The sequence below is a fragment of the Drosophila mauritiana genome, chromosome X (assembly GCF_004382145.1).
Source record: "Drosophila mauritiana strain mau12 chromosome X, ASM438214v1, whole genome shotgun sequence".
Lineage (NCBI taxonomy): Eukaryota > Metazoa > Arthropoda > Insecta > Diptera > Drosophilidae > Drosophila > Drosophila mauritiana.
Genome location: NC_046672.1, coordinates 8177597 through 8202200, shown reverse-complemented (window position 1 = coordinate 8202200; position 24604 = coordinate 8177597). Strand labels below are relative to the sequence as shown.

General features: G+C 43.3%; 3 protein-coding genes and 1 long non-coding RNA gene across 10 annotated transcripts; 2 read left to right on the top strand and 2 right to left on the bottom strand.

Annotated features, from left to right (window-relative positions):
• Nucleotides 1–339: 339 nt before the first annotated feature.
• On the bottom strand, nucleotides 340–13716 carry LOC117148698. 2 transcript variants are annotated; one of them, XR_004459922.1, is made up of 4 exons: nucleotides 13575–13716; nucleotides 12276–12695; nucleotides 5311–5384; nucleotides 340–403 (listed from the first exon to the last, which is right to left on the bottom strand). It is a non-coding gene; the product is annotated as an uncharacterized LOC117148698 (long non-coding RNA). The 2 variants fall into 2 exon arrangements; XR_004459923.1 differs by having other exon boundaries at nucleotides 13621–13716.
• LOC117148697 (cysteine-rich perinuclear theca protein 1) lies at nucleotides 11321–14986 on the top strand. 6 transcript variants are annotated; one of them, XR_004459921.1, is made up of 4 exons: nucleotides 11321–11335; nucleotides 14228–14498; nucleotides 14568–14674; nucleotides 14739–14986. XR_004459921.1 is itself a non-coding variant. In XM_033316241.1 (4 exons), the coding sequence occupies exon 1, from the start codon at nucleotides 13004–13006 to the stop codon at nucleotides 13235–13237; it is 234 nt and encodes a 77-aa protein (XP_033172132.1). In that variant the 5' UTR covers nucleotides 12989–13003; the 3' UTR covers nucleotides 13238–13329; nucleotides 14228–14498; nucleotides 14568–14674; nucleotides 14739–14986. The 6 variants fall into 6 exon arrangements, 1 of the variants encoding a protein (XP_033172132.1); XM_033316241.1 differs by lacking the exon at nucleotides 11321–11335 and adding an exon at nucleotides 12989–13329; XR_004459919.1 differs by lacking the exon at nucleotides 11321–11335 and adding an exon at nucleotides 13498–13585.
• A 1068-nt stretch (nucleotides 14987–16054) lies between these two features.
• Nucleotides 16055–18833, top strand: LOC117148694 (GPI transamidase component PIG-T). The gene is made up of 2 exons (XM_033316237.1): nucleotides 16055–16555; nucleotides 16772–18833. The coding sequence occupies exons 1-2, from the start codon at nucleotides 16381–16383 to the stop codon at nucleotides 18502–18504; spliced, it is 1908 nt and encodes a 635-aa protein (XP_033172128.1). The 5' UTR covers nucleotides 16055–16380; the 3' UTR covers nucleotides 18505–18833.
• Nucleotides 18834–19427: 594 nt separating this feature from the next.
• Nucleotides 19428–24441, bottom strand: LOC117148692 (basic proline-rich protein). Its single transcript, XM_033316236.1, has 3 exons — nucleotides 23360–24441; nucleotides 22707–23247; nucleotides 19428–22443 (listed from the first exon to the last, which is right to left on the bottom strand). Exons 1-3 carry the CDS (start codon nucleotides 23972–23974, stop codon nucleotides 20834–20836), a joined length of 2766 nt encoding a protein of 921 aa, XP_033172127.1. The 5' UTR covers nucleotides 23975–24441; the 3' UTR covers nucleotides 19428–20833.
• Between the last annotated feature and the right edge of the window lie 163 nt (nucleotides 24442–24604).

Sequence of the window (24604 nt, the reverse complement as noted above, 5' to 3'; positions counted from 1 at the left end):
CTGTATGCCTACTTACACACTGCCCATCGTTAAAAAATATTTCTTGTTATCTTTTTGGGTTTCTTGATAGGATTCTTGCTCTGCTTTTTCTTGCTAGATTCTTAATTATATTTAATTGTATATAAGGCTAAAGGTGATTCTTCCTTGGTGTTGTATTACATTTATTCCACTGTTTCGTTTGTGTGGGTGTGGATGTGTGTATGTGTGTGTGTGTTTGCACTTAAGGCCGAAAAATACTTCTTTATGTGTGATTTTGTATTAGAATTAATGTTTTTTTAGTGTTTTAGTTGTTGGGTTTGCGGGTTCTCTAATTCTATCTACTCTGTTTATGATTATGTCTAGTCTTCCTTTCTTTTCTCCTGGTTAAATTTGCTTGTAGTTTTTAGTTGTTCCGTTTAGCAGTCTGCAAGTAGGGGAAAATATATCAAAAGTAAATAAATAATCGGAAAAGTTGACATTTGGGAAAATAAGAACATGCAAATTGCCTTAATAAATATAAATGCATTTATTAATTGGTTTGATAGCGCACCTAATAAACACGATGATACTATTTAATCAAATTTCTACTTTATATCAACACGACCCCCGACAACCGGCACAAGTGAAGGGTCTAGGTCTAACCCTTTGGGAGTTTTCGTGGAATATTTGTAGTTCCTGTCATGCAAATAGAGATGGAACTCTGAGCCGGCCCTTATAGAGTGGCATGATTCGCGGAGACTCACGAAGACTCACGATGTACAAAAAAAAGAGGGGTTCCCTCCCAGAAAGAGGGTTCCCTCACCAAAAAAAAAACAAAATGCGTCTTTATATACATACATACATACATACATACATACATACATTTATATGCATTTATAAAATGTAATGATTTACAACAAAAAAATGATAAGACATCATGTCCTACTATAAAACTAAGATTTTAAAAATATTGTATTTTACAGAGGACTCCACTGTTAACGGAGGCTGCGATTAACAGAGAGCTCTAACAGCGCGTTAACAGTCCTTTTTATTAGGATCACCTAAGTGCGCTGACCTTAACATAGATTTTCGCATGCCTGCTAAGAAGATGCACGAAGAAGGGGAGGTGGAAAACGAAAAGCGACATCAAAAGCGGGGAGAGAGGGGGGTGTAATGTCGGGCTGTGTGGGCAGTACAATACTTTTGGGTCAAAAGTGGAGCAATCTGTCAATTGAGCGCGACGTCGGTGCAACAACACCAGCAACAGTGACAAAAATGATAGAAGAAACAAGAAAATCGAGCAACAGCAACAACAACAGTTATGCACCAACATCGATTGTTGCTATCCCCCTTCCACCAGCCGGCTGGCAAATGCAGCACTGCGCTTATTTTCGGAGCAAAGTGCAAATGAAAATTGTTATTGTAAATACGCAAATTGCCATAAATTACAATAGAGAGCATTTATGAGAATGGAAATATGTATGAGCATACATGCCTATCTACAGTAGATACTGCTGGAATATATTGCATATGTACATTTAGGAGCTTCACTCATTTAATGCCAAAAAGATCTATGAAAATTCTCTGTTTATTATAGAGAGGCACGACTGTGTGTTTAGTTTAAATTGCTCGACGCTTAGTTGTTTCTAGTTAAAGATTCCACCGACATTGCCGTTTTGATAAATGCCGGGTGCCGGATGTAGATTTAGTCCCAAGCGCCTATTTCTCCACAATCCACTTCTATATTTTTGTAAATCATACATAACATATGTAACATAATATATTTATGCATGTAAAAAAAAAGATTCACTTGGACTTGCATTCCAACGAAACTAACTAAAACAAAACGGAAAGAGCAAAATGTGTGGGTGTGTGTGGGTGTGTGTGGGTGTTTTGGTTTCTTTTTGGATGACCCACAAAAAAGCGAATTGATGCTATTTAAATAGCCCACGTTTTTTTAGTTTAAACTTAAAACGATTACGATTAGTTTTTAGTTAGTTGGAGAACAGATAAATGTGAAGTCCTTTTTCATTTAGATTCACAGTAAGGAGCACAAAATGTTGTCTGCATACGTTTTGAAAATGGTTCAGTTATTTCGCGTAACAATTACAACAATTTCTCGTTTCATTAGAGAAGGATCACCGTTATTTACTACCAACTTGTCAGGATGAATCTGTGAATTCGATCCTCTGGTTTTTATTCACGAATTTTCAAAGAATCTACATCTTTTAGTAAAGGATCACAGTTAATTCGCGTCGCAACTTGCCGTTATTTTCTGTAAATAGTAATCAGCAAACGAAACGAAGCAAAACAAAAAGAAATGGGAAACGTCACTTGCACCAACACAATTGCTGCGTGCGCGCGTGCGTGCGTGTGTGTGCGCACTCACATGACGTCGACATTTGACAGTTTGTTTTGCTTTGTTTGACATTTCGCGCGCTCTTCGCTCTCTTCGCTCTCACTCTCTTTCTCTCTCTCTTAATCTTCCAATTACCACTCTCTCTTCTCTCTTGCCATGAGCAACGACTATTTTTAACAGCTCGGCAACAGAAGCACAGCAACTACAAAGAGGATCGAAAATAGGAAGCAATAAAAGCGAAATCAAATGCACAATAAATGCAAATGCCGCTCATTGCTTGAATTTCAATAAAGAAGAAAGAATAGCACCATGGCAGCCCAACCAAAAGAAAATGCGAAAAATGTGCAAAAATATTTGATCGAAATCAAATTTAAACTCCGCCTAACACACACACAAACACGCGCGCGCAAACACTAGCGCGAGCACCGAGAGAAATGAAAAATTTAAATTTACGCAAAAAGTGCCCCTAGATATAAGCAAACAACAAAAAACGGTAAAATTTCAGTTCATTAACCCAAAACGAAAATGAAAACGAGAACAACACTCTGCAATGTGTGAAGGGAAGGAAGAGGAGTTGTACGCAATTTCGTTGAAGGGGAAGGGGGTTGGAGTGAGAGTGAGAGAGAGGATGAGCACCAGATAAAACAAAAGGTATTATACTAAGAATAATAACCAACAAAAAGCACGAAAACAGTGAGCACACGGCAAACAGAAACAAAATAAAGAGAAGCGCAAAATTCAGGTTCAAGGCCAAGCGACAATACACAATTCACAATTGACGAGCTGCCATTTTGGCTTGATCGTTTATTACTTCTACTTAATATTTTATAAATCTATGACGGCTAACCTCGCTTTAAGTACAGTGCACACACCCGAAACCATGAGCTATGCACTTTGCTATTTCAATAAAAAGTTGTCGGCCATAAATGGTATAATTTACGCTTTACGAGTCTTGACTGTGCCCACATGACATCTCATTTCGGCAGGGAATTAAAAACCGATTGGGAACTGTATGCCTAGTTATAGTGTTCCACGCTTTTGTGCTATCACATCACATCAAATTTGAAACTGTCTCGAATGATTTACCATAATATTTCCCACGATTCAAGGAATTTTTTCGCCCCTTTTCTTTTTTGCCGCCCCATTTTCCGCCCACAAATTCGGGGAGCTATCCAATTTCAGTGGAACTCGACTCGTTGTTCAAGATTCGAGAAGGCTTTCGAAATGTGAGCTATGTACGTGTCTGACAAGAGGAATCATAAACTACAATAAAATATGCAAACGAGCGCACTCAGATACATATGTATGTACGGATGTGTGGTCATATATACATACACCACAATTCCCCGTTTATTGTACGTATTTATTTATTTCCGTTCCACATTTGATGGGTGTATCAGTCGAAGAAACAAAAACGGGGAGTGCATTTTAAATCTGTGTATTTCTTTTGATCGCCGCACAAGGCATGTCAAATTGTAAAATTAAGTATGAATTGTTTTTATAGTTATTTAAAATAATTTTTTGATTTAAAAAAACGATGCTCATAGAACGATGCACTTGCAATGTGACCGCACACTGTAATCACAATCATCCGGCGGATATAACAAGTGCTGCCACACATCCGCGCAACATGTTTGTTCGTGCCACCGCTCACGTTCGTTTTCATGCCTCAATGGATCAGAGGGAGTGGGTGCGAGTGTGACGGGAAGGGGAAGGGGAAGTGGGGGCCCAGCACCTGTTTCGCTGCCTCTCCAGAAAATTCTTGGAGCGGAGCGGTACGTGAATCATGATAATAGCACCAACAACAATAACAACTGCATTTCACCATCACTGTAAGCGATAGCTCAGCTTTACAGTTACATTTACAGTAGGACAAGTGCTGGTAGGTCTTACAGTGGAACCCTTTATGTTTATTCTAATCAGTTTATTATTAATTTGTATTGTTATTATTAATCCTCATAGAATATTTCGATTTACTTTGCGTTTCTATAGTTGCGATTAAGTTAACAGTCAGCAGAAACTCTGTTACAGTGACCCAAATTTGCTGTTACAATGGCGAGCCAAAAAAGTATCAGCCAATCGACGAAAAATAACCCTGTCCAATAAACGCACATATGTACATATGTATATACAACCAAAGATGGTAGCAACAATCTTTTTGAATTTTTTTTTTTTATAATACGTTTTTATGACATCTTGGCTGTACGTATGTAAGTAGTGGGGAAGGGGCCAGAAGAACATGTGTCAGTCGCAAACATGCAAAATGTCGAAAAATAAAACCAGGACGCAATTGTTCAATGTTGACGTCAGTCAAGAGGAGAGATGTGTACATACATATGTACTTACATATGTGCATTTGAAAAATATACCTTAAATTGAATGTAAACTCTTAAAATCATGCAAACAGCTGATTCATCGAATTCCGTTTAGTTGCATGTTGAGCAAGCAGGCTAAAGACTTAGTCACGGTCTTTTAAGTGACCTCATCGATAAGGATAAGTCATACACAAATCTGCGGAATGGCAGAGCAGATGGTTGGCAAACTTGCGATAATTTAAAATCCTCGTTGGTTTTTGTTTTATAAAAAAACAACTTGAATAAGTAAGACAACCATTGTTCATTTAACATAGGTATGGTTAGAAAATTTCGAATGTAATCTGTAACAATTGCTAACTTAGCACTCACGTTTCCCAATTACAGCATCTACTTTAGCAGACTTCAACTTTGGGTGCACATGGTAACCGAATAAGTCATGCAAGAAAAACCAGTTAGGGAAATAGAAGAGAGGGGCTGGGTTTTTTTTTTTTAAGAGAGACGACCGGCTTGGGGCTTCGTCATCAATTCTTCGCATTACTCAGAGAAAAACTTTTTGCACGTGTTTCGCCGTTTGAGTGGTTAGCAGACGCGATTAACCAGTTAACATTCGCGATTAACATTGCACTTGACATTGGTATCATTTTTATCGATAGCGATTGATCGCTTTGGATTACTCACCTTAATTATTTGAATGGTTTTTCTTTTTTGTTTTCTTGGTTGTCGCAGACGCTGGCAATCGCCACCACGGGAGCCTGCAACGAAAAGAGGAGAAGGCCATTTAGTGGGTGTGGAAAAATATCAGGAAAATAAAATAAGCAACACAGCTGGTCAAAGACAAAGGCACAGAAAATAGGCAAGGAAACAAAAGGAGAATAGGCAGGAATGAAAAATTTGTTCCAGGTGTGCTGAAGATACAAATTAACATTTGCATGTGTGTACCACTTGCCTGCGCACTCTGGGTCACGATACTAGCACCACTAACACAAGTTTTCGATCAAAAGAAAATTTATTTTCAAAAAAATTTTTTTTTTTTATTTATGCACTGCTTTTTTGCTCCGTATTGCTCAACCGATTCAGTTCAACTGATTTTGTTCAACTGACTTCTCAGGTTTCAAATGGAAATGTCATTATTAGGACTTACAGAAAACTCAAAGGCAACTTGATGGACATTATTGAATTTTTGGAAATTTTGACCTAGTCATTTCTTTATTTTTGCTAATGAGAAAATCAGTTTTTGGCTAGACTTTCGCACCACAAGCGGTTTTCTGCCATGGTCTGTTGCACTACTGTTGTGACCGCTGTTGTTCTTTGTATCTAAAAACCAGAGGGGAGCTAAAAAATGGGTTGACAATTGCCTGGGTCAGCGAAACAGAAACATTCACATCAAAAAACCAAAACCCGGAGAGCGGAAATGCTGCGTGCACGAGAAATCAACGAGCTCTACAAAAATCCCATTACTAAGATAGATAAACAAACACCCCATGTATGTGTATGTACATATGCATGCACATACACACATCCCTAATCTATATGTACATTTGTATGCTGAACTGCATGAATACATAATTTGTTCAGTGCACTCAGTCGACAGCGTATGACTCAATATGATAAACAAAAATAAGAATATTATAACAATTTCTAGAGAGTACGTGCAGGTGTTGAAAACGACATGCTCCATATTAGATATTCAAGAATGTCCCATGGGGAAAAGGGCAATAACAGTAAATATAAAAGACAACCCCGAAATCGTTGGACGCCTCTAAGTCATTGAACTGGTATATTCTTTTTTGCCAAGTGCCTAACCTTCTCCCCTTTTCTTTTAAACGCTCCTTTGCACAAAAGCAGAAGAGACGCCAAGAAGAAGAAAGCGCAGAAGCAGGCAAGCAACAAAAACCAAGTCGATGACATGTCCTACACAAAAAAAAAAAAAAAAAAAAAGACTAGCCTCTATGGGATTGCAGACGGAGTCAGCTGCCGATTTGTTATTATTTACCGTTATTTCGAGAGGGGAAACTGGGGGTAGCGAACTGGAGAATCGCTGGGAAGAGAGAAGAGGGCAACTTCAAGGCCCCCGGACAAGGGTAATGAATTGTAGTTCCTAAATACCCTACACTTTAGGGTACAGCTTAAGAGTTTCAATGTTAAAATCAATGCATTGATTAGGATGATGAATTATGGTTGAGGGTTAAAGAAACGAAAATGGGGCTATAAAATTTGAAACAACTAGGGACTGATTTTATAAATTTTTATTCTAAGTGGGTGTTGCAGAAAATAAGGGAAAAACTAAACAATGCTGAACAAAACAGCTGGTCATAGACAAAGGCACAGAAAATACGCAAGGAAGCAAAAGGAGAATAAAAAATTTGTTCCAGGTGTGCTGAAAATACAAATTAAACATTTGCATGTGTGTACAACTTGCCTGCGCACTCTGGGTCACGATATTAGCACCACTAACACAAGTTTTCGATCAAAAGAAAATTTTTTCCAAAAAATTTTTGTTCTTTTTTATGTTATATTTTTTTGTTTTTTTTTATGCACTGCTTTTTTGCTCCGTATTGCTCAACCGATTTAGTTCAACTGATTTTGTTCAACTGACTTCTCAGGTACCAAATGGAAATGTCATTATTAGGACTTACAGAAAACTCAAAGGCAACTTGATGGGCATTTTAGAATTTTTGAAAATTTTGGTCATTTTGCTAATGGGGAAGCATTTGGATAGATTTTCGTATCATAACCGGGTTTCTTCCATGGTCTGTTGCACTATTGCTGTGACCGCTGCTGTTCTTTGTATCTAAAAACCAGAGGTTAGCTAAATAATGGGTTGACAATTGCCTGAGACAGCGAAACAGAATCATCCACATCCACATCCATATTAGCATATAACCATATATCTATATTAGCATAGAATAAAAACCCCAATTAAATTATAGAGTATTTGGAAGTTGTCACACGTTTTTAAGGCTTCGGTGTTGGATAATGAAATCAATACACTCAAGGGGCGAAGGTTCAAGCGAAAAGTTCGGGGAGTTTGTGGGGGATTTCGTGGCTGTCTGGCGAGACAGGATAAAAAGTCAGACGGAAAGGAAATTAGCTTTTGTCGCTGACCTTGCTGCTACTGTTCGTTGTTCGTGAAAAGCGAAGTATATGTACATATGTATGTACGTACATAGATACATTGGTATATGTAAATATATGAGCAGATATTTATAAATACGTAGAGTGGCATTGCTGTTGGCATAAACCATGTGCTAATTGATTGCGTTTTGCCTAAACTGCTAACTCGTTGTAACCACAATGCGTGTGTTCGACCAACAAATAATAAAAAAATATACATACATATGGTATGTACGTGTGTACGAACTAATAAAAGTGAGCTCCTTGGCAATGAGTTCCACCATTAAACACTGTCTCAAGAACAGCAATATTTGTAATAGGAAATTACGAAAAACATTTTAAACCACTGTGACTGCGCTTTGAGTGCCTCCTTGTAATTTTATTTTCATTGCGCTTCATTTAAAAATACAAATACAACATTTTGCGTGTTAATCAATTAAAGAAATATACATACACACAGACACATATGTATATGTACATTTACATAAATTTGTTGCTTTAGGCTGGGTTGTAGTTTTTTATTGGCTGACGTCAGAGAAGTGAAAAAATACTTAGTAAAATTTAATGGTCAATCCTTCAATGCTTACGCATTACACTTTGGGAAAAAGGGGGTCAAACTGAATAAAAGGCATGTGGATGACACACTTATTTCTCTCTCTGTCCAAGATTTCGGTTCTCTTTTGCGCTGGTGTTCTGCCGTGGAAGAAGACGCCACAAAGAAAGCGACCACAGCGGAGGCGCAAGAAATTTACAGTTATGCGTAGGAAAGTAAAAGTCGAAATCAATGAATTTGTATTGTTTGTTTTGAAATGTATGCGAAATGAGTAAAAAAAATCATTGAGAAAAAAAACAAAACGAAAATGTTACAAAAAAAAAAGACGAAACAAGGTTGTTTTGTACGGCAAAAATTCGCTTGCTTACATTATTGAATATGTACAAAAACATAGAAACATATGCAGACTTCAAACTAATATCTTTTACAACAGAGATTTGCCATCCCGCTCACACAAGCAAGTTAAATTTACCGTTGCTCATTTTCTTCTTCTTCTTAGTTGTTATTTTTTTCTGCTCATTTTAATTGCCCACTAAAAAGAAGCAATAATAACAACAGGTTGATGAAGATGAGAAGCGAAAGAAGTGACAAAAAAGGCGAGAGAGGGAAAAAGAAAGAGAGTGGAAGGCGAGAGCGGAAAGAAACAGCATTGAAATATTTCCAGCCCAAAATAAACAAATGGTTTGAATTCGAAATCAATTATCAAGCAGAAAAATTGGTAGTGGCTTATCGCCTTATCACAATTACTTTAAAGGCATTTGTTTTTCTAACTCAGACCTTCTGCTTCCCCCTTTTACCGCCATCCAGCGAGATATGGAAAATAAAGAAACCAACGGAATACAGTGGAATTTCGCAGTTCAAGCATTCAAACTAATGTACATATGTACATGTACATACACATACATACATACATATAAATTAAAGTACTTCGTGGTTTGTTTATAGTTTTTATTTGCAATCTCTGCTGATTTCCCCCCTTATATTCTTTTTGCATGCTCCATTTAAAAAAGAACATTTGCATTTATTGCAATCACTGCCAATTATTAACTGCTTATGCTTGTTTTCCAGCAGAAACCAAACAAAAGCAAACTGAGCACAACAAGTTCATCTAATGACGTCATGTCGCTTTAATGTAAAAATGTCAGGCACTTGAAACAATTTTATTTCTGTGCCGGCGGTTTTCCGACGACTGCCAGCGAACTGGGTCAATATCTTAATTAATTTTAATGGGCTTAATTTAAAGGCAAAGGAAGCGAGCACTAACAAAGTTACATCAATCATTTGCGTATTTCAATCGGTCGGAAAATGGGAGGAACAAAAGGGGTAAAGCCAATGCTTTCTGCTCTACTTTTGGAAAATGCGACCGCAGTTACTTTTAATATTACAGACCGAGTAAATAATGAAACAAACAATAACTAGGTTGAGCTTGATTCTTAAAATTCGTAATACTATATCGGCAATCTCTTTGGTTTGTATTTAGGTACATATGTATGTAATGCGTATGTATGTATGTAAATGCGTAATGTTTACATATTAAGGCTGGTGTTTACTTTTCTTAATGAGGAATAACGGAATCGGAATCTCTGGATCGCCGCACATTCTACAGATAATTAAATAAAAAGGGCGTGAAACCGAAACAAGGCTTAGTAATACTACAAGCTGATACAGATACACCCAACCAGCACACACACATACACTAGAATTTACCGATAACAACAAAATGCGGGCAACTGATTTATGCAGAAACAGTGAGAATGAGCGAGAGGAGGGAGAGCATGAGATGGATGATCAAGCCGGAAGTAAGGTTTTAAGAAAGAAGAGGAGTGTAACAGATGCATTTAACAGTAACAACAACAGCGATCGCTGACAGGTAGGGCATATGAAAGGTAGACAAAAGAGAGACAGAGAAGAGCAAGGGTGGAAGGGAGAACTGCAAACTGCGATTTATTTAGGGATGTGTCTCTGTGTGCGCGCGTTCATAATGCACGTGCATTTGTATGTGTATTGTGTGCCAGTCTGACCTCGTTGGCAAACTAAAAAAAAAATAATATTAAAGAGCATGAAAATGTGTGGAACATGGCAGAGCGAATGAAGGCGGAAAAAGAAGCCGCACCTAAAAAATCTATTACATCACTAGGGAAAATTGACACAAGTATTAGACATTTACATACACGCACACACAGAACCGCAAGCGTTTAAAGCGTAGAAGTGTGTGCGTGAGTGAGCATGCTGAAAAACGGAAGCAAATTGAGCATTGAAAAATACACTCATTTTGACCCCTTAAACATGTGAAATCCAATCAAAAGAGATAAGATAGTTGGGAAAAAACATTATATGAACGACCACCAATGAAGGCTACATATTTCAGCTAGTCATTGTAATATAGAATATGTTGAAAATGAGAAATATTCATTGATTTGTCTAAAATGTACGAAATGAGCAAATAGGCTAGAAAGTGGCGAAATCACATATGTACATAAGTACTTGTTGCTATGAAACCAATTCTTATAAATAATGAAAACCTACAGTCAACAGCGTATACCCGAAAGAAAGCCTACCAAAAATATGATAAAATGCTTCAAACCCACTCAATTTAACATTTGTGGGAGAAAACTTAAGCTATGCCGAAACAAACCCATAACTTGCGTAAACTACAAGTGCAAAAATGTGTTACAACTGTTCAAAACCCCTCGCAAAATGATAAAATATCCAAACTAAGTGAAATTTACGAACGAAGAGCGACATAAAAATACAATCTTAGCCCATGGCCGACTACAACTACAACTGCTAGAAACTTCTTTTCAAAGGAAAGAAAAATCATTGAAATTATTCCCCAAAAACGAGAGCGAGACTGAGAGCGGCCGGCGACAAAGCGACAAGTGAGCGTGCGGCAAATTCAAGAGCCCAATACTCGCTCGCACTCGCTTGGTTAACTTGGCGTGGGGACGTCGACGTCGGCAGCGTAGCGAAGTTTGTTGAAATTTTCAATGTGTGACAACGCGGTTCAGTCTGCCGCCAGCGCGGCCCGAAGCAGTGGTCTGTTACAAAAGTATATTACGATTTGCTGGCGAACACTCATCCACTGACTAACTCTCCCCCCCTCCCCCTTTCGCCTTGTTCTCTGGCTGCCCCGCCGCTGTTAGCGCTTTCATGTTAACGCACACTGTTAGACGGCGAATTCGATGCGAAAGGATAAAGATTTGCCGCTGGGGCAGCGAAAGAGAGAAAAAACACATTGGGCGGCAAGTGGTGCACTTTCCATAGAAAAGTGTTCCAATGTGCCCATTGTAAACCAACGATACTTTCTTACTATGAATCGTTCCACACAGCTCTGGGCCAAGAAAAGTAACTAGGAGCAAAAGAAGCAGCCCCGCGTGATGTCAAACGTCAGCCCGCCCACAAAACACACTCGAAAGGATTGAAAAATGCAGACATTTTTGTTTGGTTTTTAGCAACTCTCTTTTTTTTTTTTTGGTTAATGTTTATTGGTTTCTTTTATGCACCGCTGAAATGTTAATAACAGCCCTCGTTACTGTTAAATGTTCACACTCTCCCTCTCTCAATTTTTTCTTTGTGGTTTCAATGAAAGTGAGCTACAAAGCTGCAAATCGAAATTCGTAATGTTTTTGAATTGATTGGACTTTTTGGACGAGAATTAGGAAAGGCGTTTGATTCTTAGTTGGGTTGAACAAAGAAATATACAAATTAATAAAATATATGAAATTTATGCAAAACGAGTTATGAAATGAGAGCGAGAGCTAGAGGAAGTGTGCGAGGGAGAGAGAGAGAGAGAGCAAGTTACATTATTTGCTTTGGCATTTCTTGGTTTTTTTTCGTACGATTTTCACTTAAAACTAGACTAGGCGTACAAGATGTATTAACTATAGATACCACAAAATACAACTAAAACGAAATTCGAAGGGGGTAAAGAAAGAAAAATCAAAAGGTAAAAGAATGAAATGAAAAAAATTTTCACCTTTTTTTGTGTAGTAGGTCGTCGTCTAGCTCTCCCTCCCTCACTCGTTCTCTTTTGTGGCTGTGTTGCTGTCGCCGCCGTTACTCGCTCTCCCGCCTGCTCAAACTCTTTATCGCTGCTGCGCTGTCTCTCTATTTATCTCTCTGTCTATCCCGTTGCCTTGCAGCGGAGCTCTGCTGCCGTCTCGCTTGCACTTGGGCTCCGCTGCTTTGCTTCAGCCGATGAATTCGCAGTTAACTTTTCGCTGCTCTCTCTCTCTTTCTCTCTCTCTTTCTGCTGCTGCTGCTTTTGTGGTTCTTATGTTTTTGTTTTCGATTCGGATTGTAGAATCTTTTTGATTTGCACACTTTTGGTTGATATTTCTTTAGGTTTTTCTTTGTTTGTTTTTGGCTTGTGATCTGTTTTAGTTACAATTCTAAACTGAGACGGGGAAGGAAAACAATAATGAGGGGGGGTTGTCTAAATTGGGAGCAAGCAAGTAACACACAGCCAGGCGCGGCGGCGAATTCGGGCATATCGACTCGAGTTGCGGCGAGAGCGAACGCGGCGAACAACGGACAACACTGTGGCATTGGCAATGGCAGCGCTTGTCGCCCGCCTTCACTTTAGTGTGTGAGTCGCGATAAACGCGAGCGAAACGAGCGGCGCAACTGAAATCGCGTACCGACTGGCGCAGACACGCACACCACCACACAACAGCTCGTATACGTATACGGGCGAGAGAGCGCATGCTCTTCGCCACACACACGCGGTCAACGTTTTCTCCGCTTTGTGGCGCCGCTCAAGTTGTGTCGCAGCAGCAAACACGCAATAAAAGTTCAAAAACAGTTGAAGTATACCGCGACGCGAGTAAAAATCTTTCCTTCGACGTCGTCTCTGTTCGTTGTAGTAGTTGTTGTTGCTGCTACTGCTGTTGTTGTTCTTGTTGCTGCTACTGCCGCTGCTGCTTAACGTTTCTATAGTGTGTTCCGTTTCGCGAATTTTCATGTGCATTTATGTAGATATACATATATAGATATATATATATATATATGCATATATGACTGGCCAAAAGGTAAAACAACGGCAGCAAATAAAAACAGTATACAAATTGTTGTCAAATATAGTGGTAAAAATAACCCCCGCCCGCGGTAGTTTGATCGCTTTTTGTTGAAATTAATCTGCATATCATGTGCGGCGGCTGCATTTCATTTATTTTTCGATCGCTTAAGAACTTGCTTGCTCCAAAAGAATTAACTAAACAAAATATTATATCTGCGTTTCGGCGCTGCGTCGACGGCATTGTTATTTCGTTCGTACTGTTGTTAAGTGTGAGTAGTAGTAGTTGTTGTTGTTGTTTCGCTACCAGAGCTGAATAATGTAGTTGACCAAAAATTTTGAGAGCACAAGTCTGAGCACACACGATACGTCTTCTTCGTTTGGCCGTTTCACTTTGAGCAGCGTGACCGTGGTGCGTCGCTATAATACGGCCCGCGAGCCGTGTGCGTATGGCACTAACGCGTGCGGTAAAATGCCGCGGAAAATTACCACAAAAAAATCCAAACCGAATACCATGTGGTTGAAACGAACTCGCGCGTGCTTTTGCTGCACTTTCCCGTTGAAATATATTTACCCGTTTGGTTATAAGACTTAAGGGTTTATATTTTGTGTAAATATACGCTTGCCAATGTTTTTAAAAAGTAATATAAACAATTTTATGGTGCGCAGACAGCAGCGAAAATATGCTGCAAAAATACCAACTCGCTGACCACCAGATACACGAACCTTCCTTCTCTTGCAAATCAGCTGTGATGGATGTTTTGTTTTTTCCATTAAATTGGTACATTTATTTAAAATTGTTTATGCTACTACATACATTTAGTTTAGTTACATTAATGGGGCATTTAACTTTTACAGAGTGGCTAGAACATGTATGCATACAATATATACAAATACAACAACTTGAATTGCAGATACTCCACCGCTCTGGATATGCGAACAAAGATTAAAATTCAAGGAGGCTCGACAGCCAGTTGTGTTGCAAAATCAGGAGGCTATCGCATGGTGATTCCACCTGCACGAGCAAAGGGCGTGTGTGCTTATCGCAGGACGAGAGTGGCGTCATCTCCGGCGAGGAGCAACTGCATCATAATCATAGCCACAGAGTGAAGAGATCGAAAGCAGATCCAAGCTTAACGACAGAAGCAAGAATCGGCAAAGCAAAACTTCCAAAGTTATGGCACAGTAAGTAGACTGTAGATGAGACAAGAGGATGAGCACTTTGATCAAAACCGATTCGCAATTCTTGTTTAGATAAACCCGGAAAGGAGTCGAAATGGAAATTGCATACGACAACTGTAAGCGGGCATTGCAACGCAAAAGAAAGAAGTTTAAAGAACTGAAAACCCCGTAGACTTCATGTAAGTTGCTAACAATAAGCTGCCTTTTTAGATGCACTAAAAAGAAAACTACTTTTGCTTATAGGAACCCAGGTGGAACAAATAATTTCAAGGACAAGGTGTTTTTGTGCTCAAAAACGTGCAGATGACTTCTAAGAAGTTAGGAAAATATACAATATACAAATACATGATTTGCTCGGAAATAATCCAGAAATGAATGTACACTACTTATTAGTATTACCAAATGATGAGTTTTCTCATCTCAGTTTTATAAAGGTCTTGGAAATCACCGAATGACTACCTGCCATTTTCAAATGTACAAAGAAAACTTTACTTTTCGTTTTTTTAATTTGGAAGACTTTGGCGTTGACTTTTTCATTTTATTCGCGTGCATATTAAATATGTGTGTTAAATATACATTATAATAAATGATCGCTGTGTTTAAGCATGGATTACAAAAGTTGGAGAACTGCACTTACTTGATTTTTCGCTCTTGAGTTTTTGTCTTTAATTTTGGTTGCACTACTGTTCTGAAAAATTGCAGTTTGCTAATGAAAAGTTTAGTTTACGAAGACTTATTTTTTGAAGTAAATACAGAGTGACCATTACTCAGACCTTTGAAATATCCCATTTGATAAAATTCCCAATTATAACTAATTAAATAACATAGAAACTTGGCAACTCTCAAGCCGGAAAACTGTTAAATAATCGCTGCTTCTGTTGATTTAAATTGATTTAAAAATGCAGGCTTTTAAATTGGTTTTGAGTTTTTGAAATTAGCTCATTTCAACACGTGAATTCTGGCTTTAAATTGGGTTGTTTATTCCTTTATGTATTTTTGATTAACTATATATTTTTTTATAAGCAATAATAAAAAAAATATTTTTATCCTGGCCATAAACCAATAATTAAGCGGAGCTACACACCCATGAGTATTATATAGTATTTTTTACAGTATATATGGTATATAAAACGGTCTGCCCGAAAACGGTCTGTCTAAACGTTTATTTGTCCCCTTTTTCCTTTTTCAATAATAATTGGCGCGCCTCCGAATTCCCATAATTTGTTTTATCTTTCTCTCTGGATTCCCTATTCTTTCTTCCATTATTTGAGCATTATTTGTTATTCCTTATTCGCGTTTTCTCTTTCTCTCTCTTAACAAAATTAAAGTAGAAAGGAACTGCCAAAAATGAAGGGGCTTCGAGATAATCTTCACTGATGGCTCAGTTTTCGAACATCAAAGATGCCACGGCGGAAATACACAGAATAATTAAAAAACACTTCTTTCCTTTCTACTTTGAATGAAATGAACGTTACAAACGATAACATGTGTGACCAATGTAACGTTATCGATAACGTAACCCGCATCTTATACAACACTGCTAGGCAACACTTTCCAGCCCTGGAAAAATACCAAGACTGGTAGATGCCTTAAAAACGAAAACATAAAAAAACATAAACGCTTGCCAAGACATCATAGATTTCCTACACCAAATTTAAATAAACATATAAATCATTCCAACCTTAAGTCCTTGGCAAGTGTGTACGTGAAACGCGAGGTTGGCCAAATAATTCCCCGACATTTACGGATGTCGCGGTAACCTAAAAAACAAAATAATAAATAAATAAATAAATAAAATACATTAAAACGGAGAATCCCTGTAAGCTGTTGGTAGAACCGAAACGGACTAAAGGCGGAGAAACTGGCACTGAACCCATGGGCCAGCATGTATCCGGTGGCGTTTGTCTTGCTGCTCCTGGTTGCATTTAATGCCGGCGCGAATTTGGGACGCGATGACGAACGATTCCACGAGGAGCTAGTGGTTCGTCCATTGTCCGGCGACCATGTCAACACCTACTTTCAGTTCACCACGCGCTGGCACTACGGCGAAAAGGACAATCGTGAGTTTTTTCGCATCATTTCGATTGCAAAAATGGGGCGGGGATCACCCCCCACCGGCATCACTGAAGTACAGGCAACGCTCGATACGGCGAACTAGCTTCGTTGCTTACCCATTTCACGCCGACTCCATCACCCTGTGCCCCATTGAAGCATCATTAGAACTTCTGGTTAAGTGATTAAGTGCTTATAATGGTGTCTTCCATTTGCTCTTTCAGTTTACCACACCCAATTGACGCCGCGAGTAATTGCGGAGCTGTTGCAGCAGTTTGCGGTGAAGGAGCTGCACATTGGCCTGACCCAGGGACTGTGGCGCTACGAGACATGGGGCTACCCCATTGTGGAGGCAACCAGCGGTGCCGAGATGTGGGCGTGGTTCAGTGGCGCAAATCTGACCAACCGGGATGTGGATAGCCAGTGGAAGGCGTTGGCCAACGTCTTCTCGGGCGTGTTGTGCGCCTCGTTGAATTTCGTCGACAATACGAATAGCATTGCACCGAGGCACCTGATCCGTCCACAATTCATGCCAGCCAATGGCCAGAGATTCGTTCGCTACGCCACACTGCCACGTGAGATCGTGTGCACGGAGAATCTGACGCCGTGGAAGAAACTACTGCCATGCGGCAGTGCCTCAGGCTTCGCCTCACTTCTCAACTCGGGTCATGTGCACAACACCAAGTACCATTCGCTGGGATTGAAGGTGCGCGTGCTCTGCGAGGATCACGATGAGGACAACTGCATTGTGGAGCTGACGCAGACGGCCAACTTGGTCTACGATCTCCGGCTGTTCGAGCTGAGCAACAATGATTTCTCGCTGCGCCGCCTGTTCGGCATGGGACTGAATGGCTACTGTGAGCTGGCCGAGAGCTCCAAGATCTATGTGCAGCGCAACGAGCTGGGCGAGCGCTATCAGCTGGTTCCGGAACCCGTGCACGAGGTGAAGACCACTCGTGGTGGGCATAGTGTCGTCTACTCCGTCTACGATATGCACGAGCAGTTCAAGGAGGCCGGCGAACGGCTGTTTAATGTCGCCTGGCTGGCGCCAAAGAGCGCAAATCGTCGTCGGAATCTGGCGAAGCCATCGCTGCCACCGGTGACGGTTCATCGTTATCTATTGGGGCACGGCCAGGAGCGCGGCAGGATCGTTACGGTGGTGACGAACTCGCACTACGACGCCCTGCCCATAATGCTGCAGGAGGTGATACCGTGGTATGTGCACGCCTATTTGCACACCCTTTCCATACGCCGCAAGCCGCAGCGGGTCAACGAATACGGACGCCAGCGACTGCCCTTCAAGCTGCTCCACTATACGCCCGGCAAGCAGAGGGAACTGCCATCCCATCTGGAAATTGGCTTCATGCTGCCCGGCCAGACATCGGCGCTGATAAGCATCGATGTGGATTATCTGCTGCTCAAATGGCTGGAGTATCCGCCGGATGCGAATCACGGCCACTACATCGGCTCGGCCATCGTGTCCAGCCAACTGCCGATGGGCAGAAACTACAGTGCTCTGCCGCCGGAGGGGCATCTCTTCGAGCATTCGTTCAATGCGACACGGCCGAGTTATGTGCTCAGTTTGCACACGGAAGCGCTGATTGTCTCGCTGCCCACGCCGGACTTCAGCATGCCGTACAATGTGATCTGTCTCGCGTGCACAGTGGTTGCCCTGGCCTTCGGACCCATACACAGTGTGGCCACCAAGATGATCATTGTCGGTCGTCAGACGTCGGCGCCGAAGAACTTTGTTAAGAAGATCTTCAACCAGATTTTCCGGCGCGGCAAGGCCGCCGATGAGGCAGCTGCCGAGGGCGAAGGATCGCCAGCGGCAGGAGCAGCAGCATCGGATGCAACTGGAGTTGCGTCGGCGAGACCAGCGATATCGCCAGGCAGTCCATCGGGCGACCAGCCGCTGCTGGAGGATCTCGACGAGGAGGAGGAGGAGCAGGACTAGGAGATAATACACAAAAACAGCCACCGGGAGTCGTGATAAGCTCCCACTGATAGTATACCCTGGCAATTCCAATAAAGTGTATCACAAGGGTACAAAACCGGGTTGCAATTTTCGATTTTTAAGATTTTTTCAATTTATTCGGCGGTGTTCAAAAACAGTATTTTCAGTTATGTTGCTAAGAAAATCAAAGAAATCGCCATGGGATTCTATATATAGATATAGTTATCAAAATGTGTATAAACAATGTTAGAATGAGAATTGCAAAGTAATACTTTTAGCTGAGAAAGCTAACCAAATTTGTAACCAAATAAACAAAAAGTGAAAATGCACGGTTGTTTTTATAACTTTTTCGATTTTGTTTTTATTTTGCATTTCGAAAATAGAAATTTCTAAATGCTATTTGATAAACATATATCAAAATGTCTCGATGTGGATGCTGAAATAATCGGTATATGGAATCAGATTATATCAGATCGGATTAGAGCAGCGCAGAAATAGCCAGACTCTCAATTTAGAGCGAGAAAGATTCTAAGTGTCTAGTGGAACTTTTGGAAATACGTATCGACTTCAGTTTCAATTTCTTTTTTACCTTGCTAGCGAGTTGCTTTAAATGTTGTCCAAATTGTTCGGCTCTTAGGTTTAGATTTTAACTAATCTTACATAATTTGCATATTTAATAAATAATTTAGATATCAATTTGGAACTCTAAAGTGCAGGCAAATAATTGCAATAATCGTTAACAGCACTTACATAAAGTATTTCAGTTTACATTTCAATTATAGTTAAAATTAATCGTGTTTTAGGATTATTGGCATTTATATGTATCTGCGTTGGCGTAGAGAGTGTTCACTGTACACTGCTCGTCCTCCGTTTGCTCAAAATTTCCAATGAATTCGCGTCATTTCAATATGCTCGCCTTTTTGTTTAACTTTAAATTTAAGATTTATTCATGATTTGCGCTTGCTATTTATAGTTTTTAGTTTAACTTTAAATAGTAAATGTAAGCTTATCGTATAAATATATATATTGGATTTTATTACAATCTTTCGCTGCAAAAAAAAAAAAAACTTTTGGAAGAAATCGGGGAAACGGATACCAAGGATAATTAAATGTAAAATTGCTACACAAAAAATGCACGAACATTAAAAAAAACAGACATCTACAAAGACAAACACAAAAATACAAAAAACATATATATATACTTAAAATATCTAAGGGATTAATTAGGTTAAAAACACGCACTATTCTGCTGCTCCATCGTCCTCTTCCCTACACTTAAGTATATTCATATAGGTATATGTATAAATCGTTTAGAATAATCGTTTTCAAAGCGGAGCGGAACCTACTTAAAAGAGAGAATTAATAATATATAAATATATATGTATAATAGGATGGGTCGATTGCTGCGGCTTGGATATTCCCAGCAAAGGGGCGGCGTAATCTATAAACCATTACAAGCAATCACATAGCTATTGAATCCATGTCGCTTATAATTGCCCACAGACTACACAGCCCATTGCCAATCCAAGTGATTCGTCACTAAGCTCAAAGCTTGGGTACTTGCTTGCTTCGAAAAAAACGGACACTTTCGTCACTCTCAATCGGGAATTTTGTGCTCTCGCAAGGATCCCGAGTAATCGATCCATCCATTTTGTTTGCATTTTTGGGCCTAGGACACGATTTCTTGTTCGCTTGCGCATCTTAATCAGCTTACTTAGTTCTAGATCGCTTCTTCACTTCGTGTTTGCTTTCCGTTTCTTTTGTTCTAGATCCTACGGTTTCCGGTTCGTTTTCTCTGCTATTTATCACCGAATTTAAAAATCTTTCTCAACTTCGTGCAGCTTCGTTTGAAATTCGAGGAATTCGCTGCTTGAATGTGGGAATCCTCAATTTGCATCTCGTCTTCATTCCGCATTCGTCGTTCTTTTCGCCTACTTTAAGTCTTATGCTTACTCGTCGTTCTTCTATCCGTAATCCTACTACTTATAATCCATCTTCATCTTCCGCGGCTTCCACACACTTAGCTCTAATCGTAGTCCTCTCCTCCTCCTGCCTGCTCGCTCCTCCATGGTACTCGCCGATACAATTCTTAATCATATGCCTAGTGTAACGCAATCTGCTTCGTCGGCTCCTTTGTCATCGTCCAGTTATGCTATTACTCGCGCTGCACCACCTCCTCCAACGGGCCGCCTCCGATCCTCAGCGGATTTCCATCGGTGATCGGCCTGTAAGTCCCAATCCTCTCCAGCTTCAACCGGCGAATCTCAGCCGAGAATTACTTGTTGTGGAGACAGCCAGGTGGCAGCGGCGGTAATAGGCTGTCCCTTCCTCATTGGGGCGGCTGTTGGCTATAATATCCGTATGCGCCGGTGGGTGGTGGCCCCTGTGGTGCTCCTGGCGGCGGCATCTGTGCCCCGGCGGGCCTATACCCCTGATAGCCCTGCGTCGGCGGATACTGTGCATAGCCACCGGCCTGGGGTGGCTGATGGTAAGCGTGGCCGGGATACGCGCTACCCGGCGGCGGTGGTCCATACGCCTGTGGTGGTGGCGGTCCACCGTACGGTCCTTGTGGTGCGCCCGGCGCCGGCTGGTATTGATTCGGTGGCATCGGCGGTGTGGCTCCATTCGGAGGCGGTTGCTGATTGCCCTGTCCCTGGGCATTTGGTGCTCCTCCGCCGCCGGCGGATCCGCCAGCCGATGGCGGTGTCTGTTGTTGTTGTTGCTGCTGCTGCTGCTGTTGTTGTTGCTGCTGATTGGGCGGCGGCGGAGCTCCTGGCTGCTGATTGTAATTGCCCGGCGTCGAGTACGTGGGCTGGACTTGCGTGGGCAGCGGCGCCACGCCGGAAACCACTACACCCGGTGGCTGTTGCTGCTGCTGTTGTTGTTGCGGTGGTCCCGCATACTGCTGACCAGCTCCGCCCGGTCCACTGGGCCCCGCTCCGCCACCAGCTCCGCCCTGCGGCGGCGGCGTCGATTGCTGTGCGTTGGGTCCGTTTGGATTGTTGTTGCCACCGCCTGCTCCGCCGCCTCCCTGGGGCGGTGGCGTCTGACTGGGCGCCGTGGTGCTGTACGCTCCGCCCGGCGGTGGTGGTGGCGCTGCCCCGCTGGTCGGCGGTCCACCCGGATAGCTACTGCCCGGCGGTGCACCCGCTCCGCCACCAGCGGCTGCTTGCTGCTGCTGCTGTTGATACGCCTGATAGGGACTCTGGGCGCTGCTCGTGGGTGGTGGCGGCGGCCAGTAGCCACTGGGCGGTGGGCCACCGCCAGCACCCGCCTGGCCATACTGTCCGGGATTCGGCGGATAGCCCGCATAGCCCATCGGAGGCGGTCCTCCGGCGGAGTTCTGCGGCGGCGGCGGACCGTATTGACTCTGCGGCGGTCCAGGTGGCGGTTGCTGCTGGCCACCGGTCGGCGGCTGTCCGGGTGGCGGTGGTCCCGGCGGCGGCTGCTGTTGCCCCGGCACCGGTGGGACCTGCTGGCTGCCGGGCGGCGGTGGATAGGCACCCGGCGGTGGTCCTTGTCCGGCTCCGGCATTCGGCTGATAGCCATGCCCACTGGCTCCCGTCGCCGCACCGGCCGGACCATGATGGTAGCCACCTTGAGCGGCGTTTGGTGGTCCCGGTGGCGGTGGGCCATAGCCCTGGGTTGGCGGTCCATAGGGATAGGCGCCCTGCGGCTGGTACTGCGTCTGCGGCTGTGGCGGGTAGCCCGGATAGTGGCTGTGCTGCTGCTGTTGCTGCTGGTAGCTGACGCGGTACGGACTCTGTGGCGGCGGTACACCTGGTCCGCCGGCACCTGGCTGCGGTCCTGGTCCGCCGGGACCGGTCTGCTGCTGCTGCTGTTGGTTGGGCGGCTGTTGACCGCCTGGTTGCGGCTGCTGCTGCTGCTGCTGGGGATTCTGCGGTCCGGAGAGGGGTCCGTTGTTAGGACGCTGTTGATCTGCAAGGCGAAAGATGGTTGGAGAGATGAGTATAATCACAGCCTACAACACACACCACTGACTAAACGGGTTTTTTTTGGGTTACACGCAAATTAAACTCTTAAACAATATGTTAGGATTTCGAATTATATTCAACAAATTAACATTTTTTAATATCACAGGAATGGGTCGGAAGTAAAGGCATCGATGTCGAATTCATTTAAAATTAAGTCCAACCACATCCGATCATCGTCATCGTCTTGAGCGGCTACACTACACTTACTGGGCGCGGCATTCGGATTGATGACGGACTGAACCGGCCCCTGGCCCTGACCAGGCACCTGCCCAGCTCCCGGCTGTCCCTGACCCTGGGCATTCCGATAGACGGGATGCTGCTGCTGCTGCGACTGCGGTCCTGCTTGGCTGACCTGCGGTCCCTGCTGTTGGCCGGCTGCTACGGCAGCTGCCGCTGCTGCTGCTGCCGCCGCTGCTGCTGCCTGCTGTTGTTGTTGCTGCTGCTGCTGCTGTTGTTGCTGCTGCTGCTGTTGCTGAGATTGCTGTTGGGCGCCCGGCGGCAGGCCAGGATGTGGCTGCGGCTGCTGCTGGGCGCCGTAGGGCGGCATCTGAACGGGCGGTCCCTGCGGATCGCCGCCATGCTGCTGCATGCCCATCTGCGGCGGACCCTGACCAGGTTGTCCCGGCACTGGACCCTGTCCCGGCTGCTGCTGCTGCTGCGGCGGACCACCGAGCATGCCGTGCGGTCCGGTTGGCGGCGTCTGCTGGCCACCCTGCTGCATCGCTTGCGTTTGGAGGATGTGCGGCGGCTGGGGGGGAGAGATGGTATACATTACTGGTGATCAGAAAGAGATGTTGAGCCTAGTCCAAGTTCATGAAATAGCAAATCTGATGATCGTGCTCTATGTTCCTTTTACCCACCGGCAGTATTTGTGAGATGTTCATGGCGGGATCGGCCAACTGGGCGAGGTAGACCAGATTGCGATGCAGCGCGACGTGGTAGGACATGCACTCCTGCGCCTTGCCCATGCTCTGGAAGTCCTGAATCGTCTGGATGAGGCCGCAGTTCTCGTCGAGCATCTTTTGGATTTGCGCCGAATTCACTTGCTGCGGCACACCACCGCCTCCGCCGCCCTGCATGTTGGCTCCGCCGCGTGGTGCGGACGTTGGTGTGACCATCATTCCGCCACCGGGCATTCCACCGCCGCCAATCACACCGCCACCGCCGCCGCCGCCAGAGATGATGCTGCCCGGTGATCCTGGCACGCCCATGGGCGGACGTTGCTGCTGCTGCTGCATGCCCATGGGCAGGATGCCACCGCCGCCTGGTATGCCACCTCCTCCTCCGCCGGGACCTACACCGGAGCCAGGCGGCTGTTGATTGGGCGCAGAGTTTGGTGGCGGTTGCTGCAATTGTTGTTGTTGCTGCTGCTGCTGCTGTTGTTGTTGTGGCGGGGGAGGCTGCTGCTGCTGCTGCAGTTGCTGCTGCTGTTGCGGCTGCTGCTGCGGCGGTTGCGGCGAATAAACTGCAGACATTTTACTGGCTGCAGTCTTCTTCTTCCGCTTGGGGGTTTTCTCCTGTTTTTCCACAATTTTAGCGGTTATATTCGACCGTTGGGGAAAGGAAAGGAAAATTTTCGCAGTGTGCGGCTTTTTCTTCACATACACACTCACGCACGCACACACACACACACACAACCGCGAGTGCTAGCACAAAAACACACACAATTAAAGACACGCAAACACACGCTCACGTACACGGGCCAAGTAGTGGCTATCTTTTTTCTCTTTTGCTTGTTTTTCGCTGCACGGAAAAACGCCGGCTACGCGCAAAATTCGTTGCTAATTCGGCTAGCTATTGTTCGCGTGCGACGGCCCTCACAGGTTGGCAATGGAAAGTGGCATATTTTTCATCAATTTTCCGACACTTTTTCGCAAATTGCATGGAACGCAACGACGCTTAAAACGATACACAGGCGGCTCAGGCCGATTAATCGGTCGAGTGCACGATCAAGCCGGGCTGTTAGTTAACAGCCGAGGGGAACAGACCCTGTTAGGCTTGAGTTCGAATTTAAAGTGTTCATTAAACACATTTAAATATAACGGTGGTCAACTAAAATTAATAAAATGACTCGGCATGTAAGCGCATCTGTTAACCAGTCTCTA

Coding starts and splice junctions, on each gene's coding strand:
- LOC117148697 (XM_033316241.1), top strand. CDS start 13,004: ATGCTCTTCGCCACACACACGCGGTCAACGTTTTCTCCGCTTTGTGGC.
- LOC117148694 (XM_033316237.1), top strand. CDS start 16,381: ATGTATCCGGTGGCGTTTGTCTTGCTGCTCCTGGTTGCATTTAATGCC. Junction 16,556..16,771: donor CTACGGCGAAAAGGACAATC/GTGAGTTTTTTC, acceptor TTGCTCTTTCAG/TTTACCACACCCAATTGACG.
- LOC117148692 (XM_033316236.1), bottom strand. CDS start 23,974: ATGTCTGCAGTTTATTCGCCGCAACCGCCGCAGCAGCAGCCGCAACAG. Junction 23,248..23,359: donor ACATCTCACAAATACTGCCG/GTGGGTAAAAGG, acceptor TCTCCCCCCCAG/CCGCCGCACATCCTCCAAAC. Junction 22,444..22,706: donor CAATCCGAATGCCGCGCCCA/GTAAGTGTAGTG, acceptor TTCGCCTTGCAG/ATCAACAGCGTCCTAACAAC.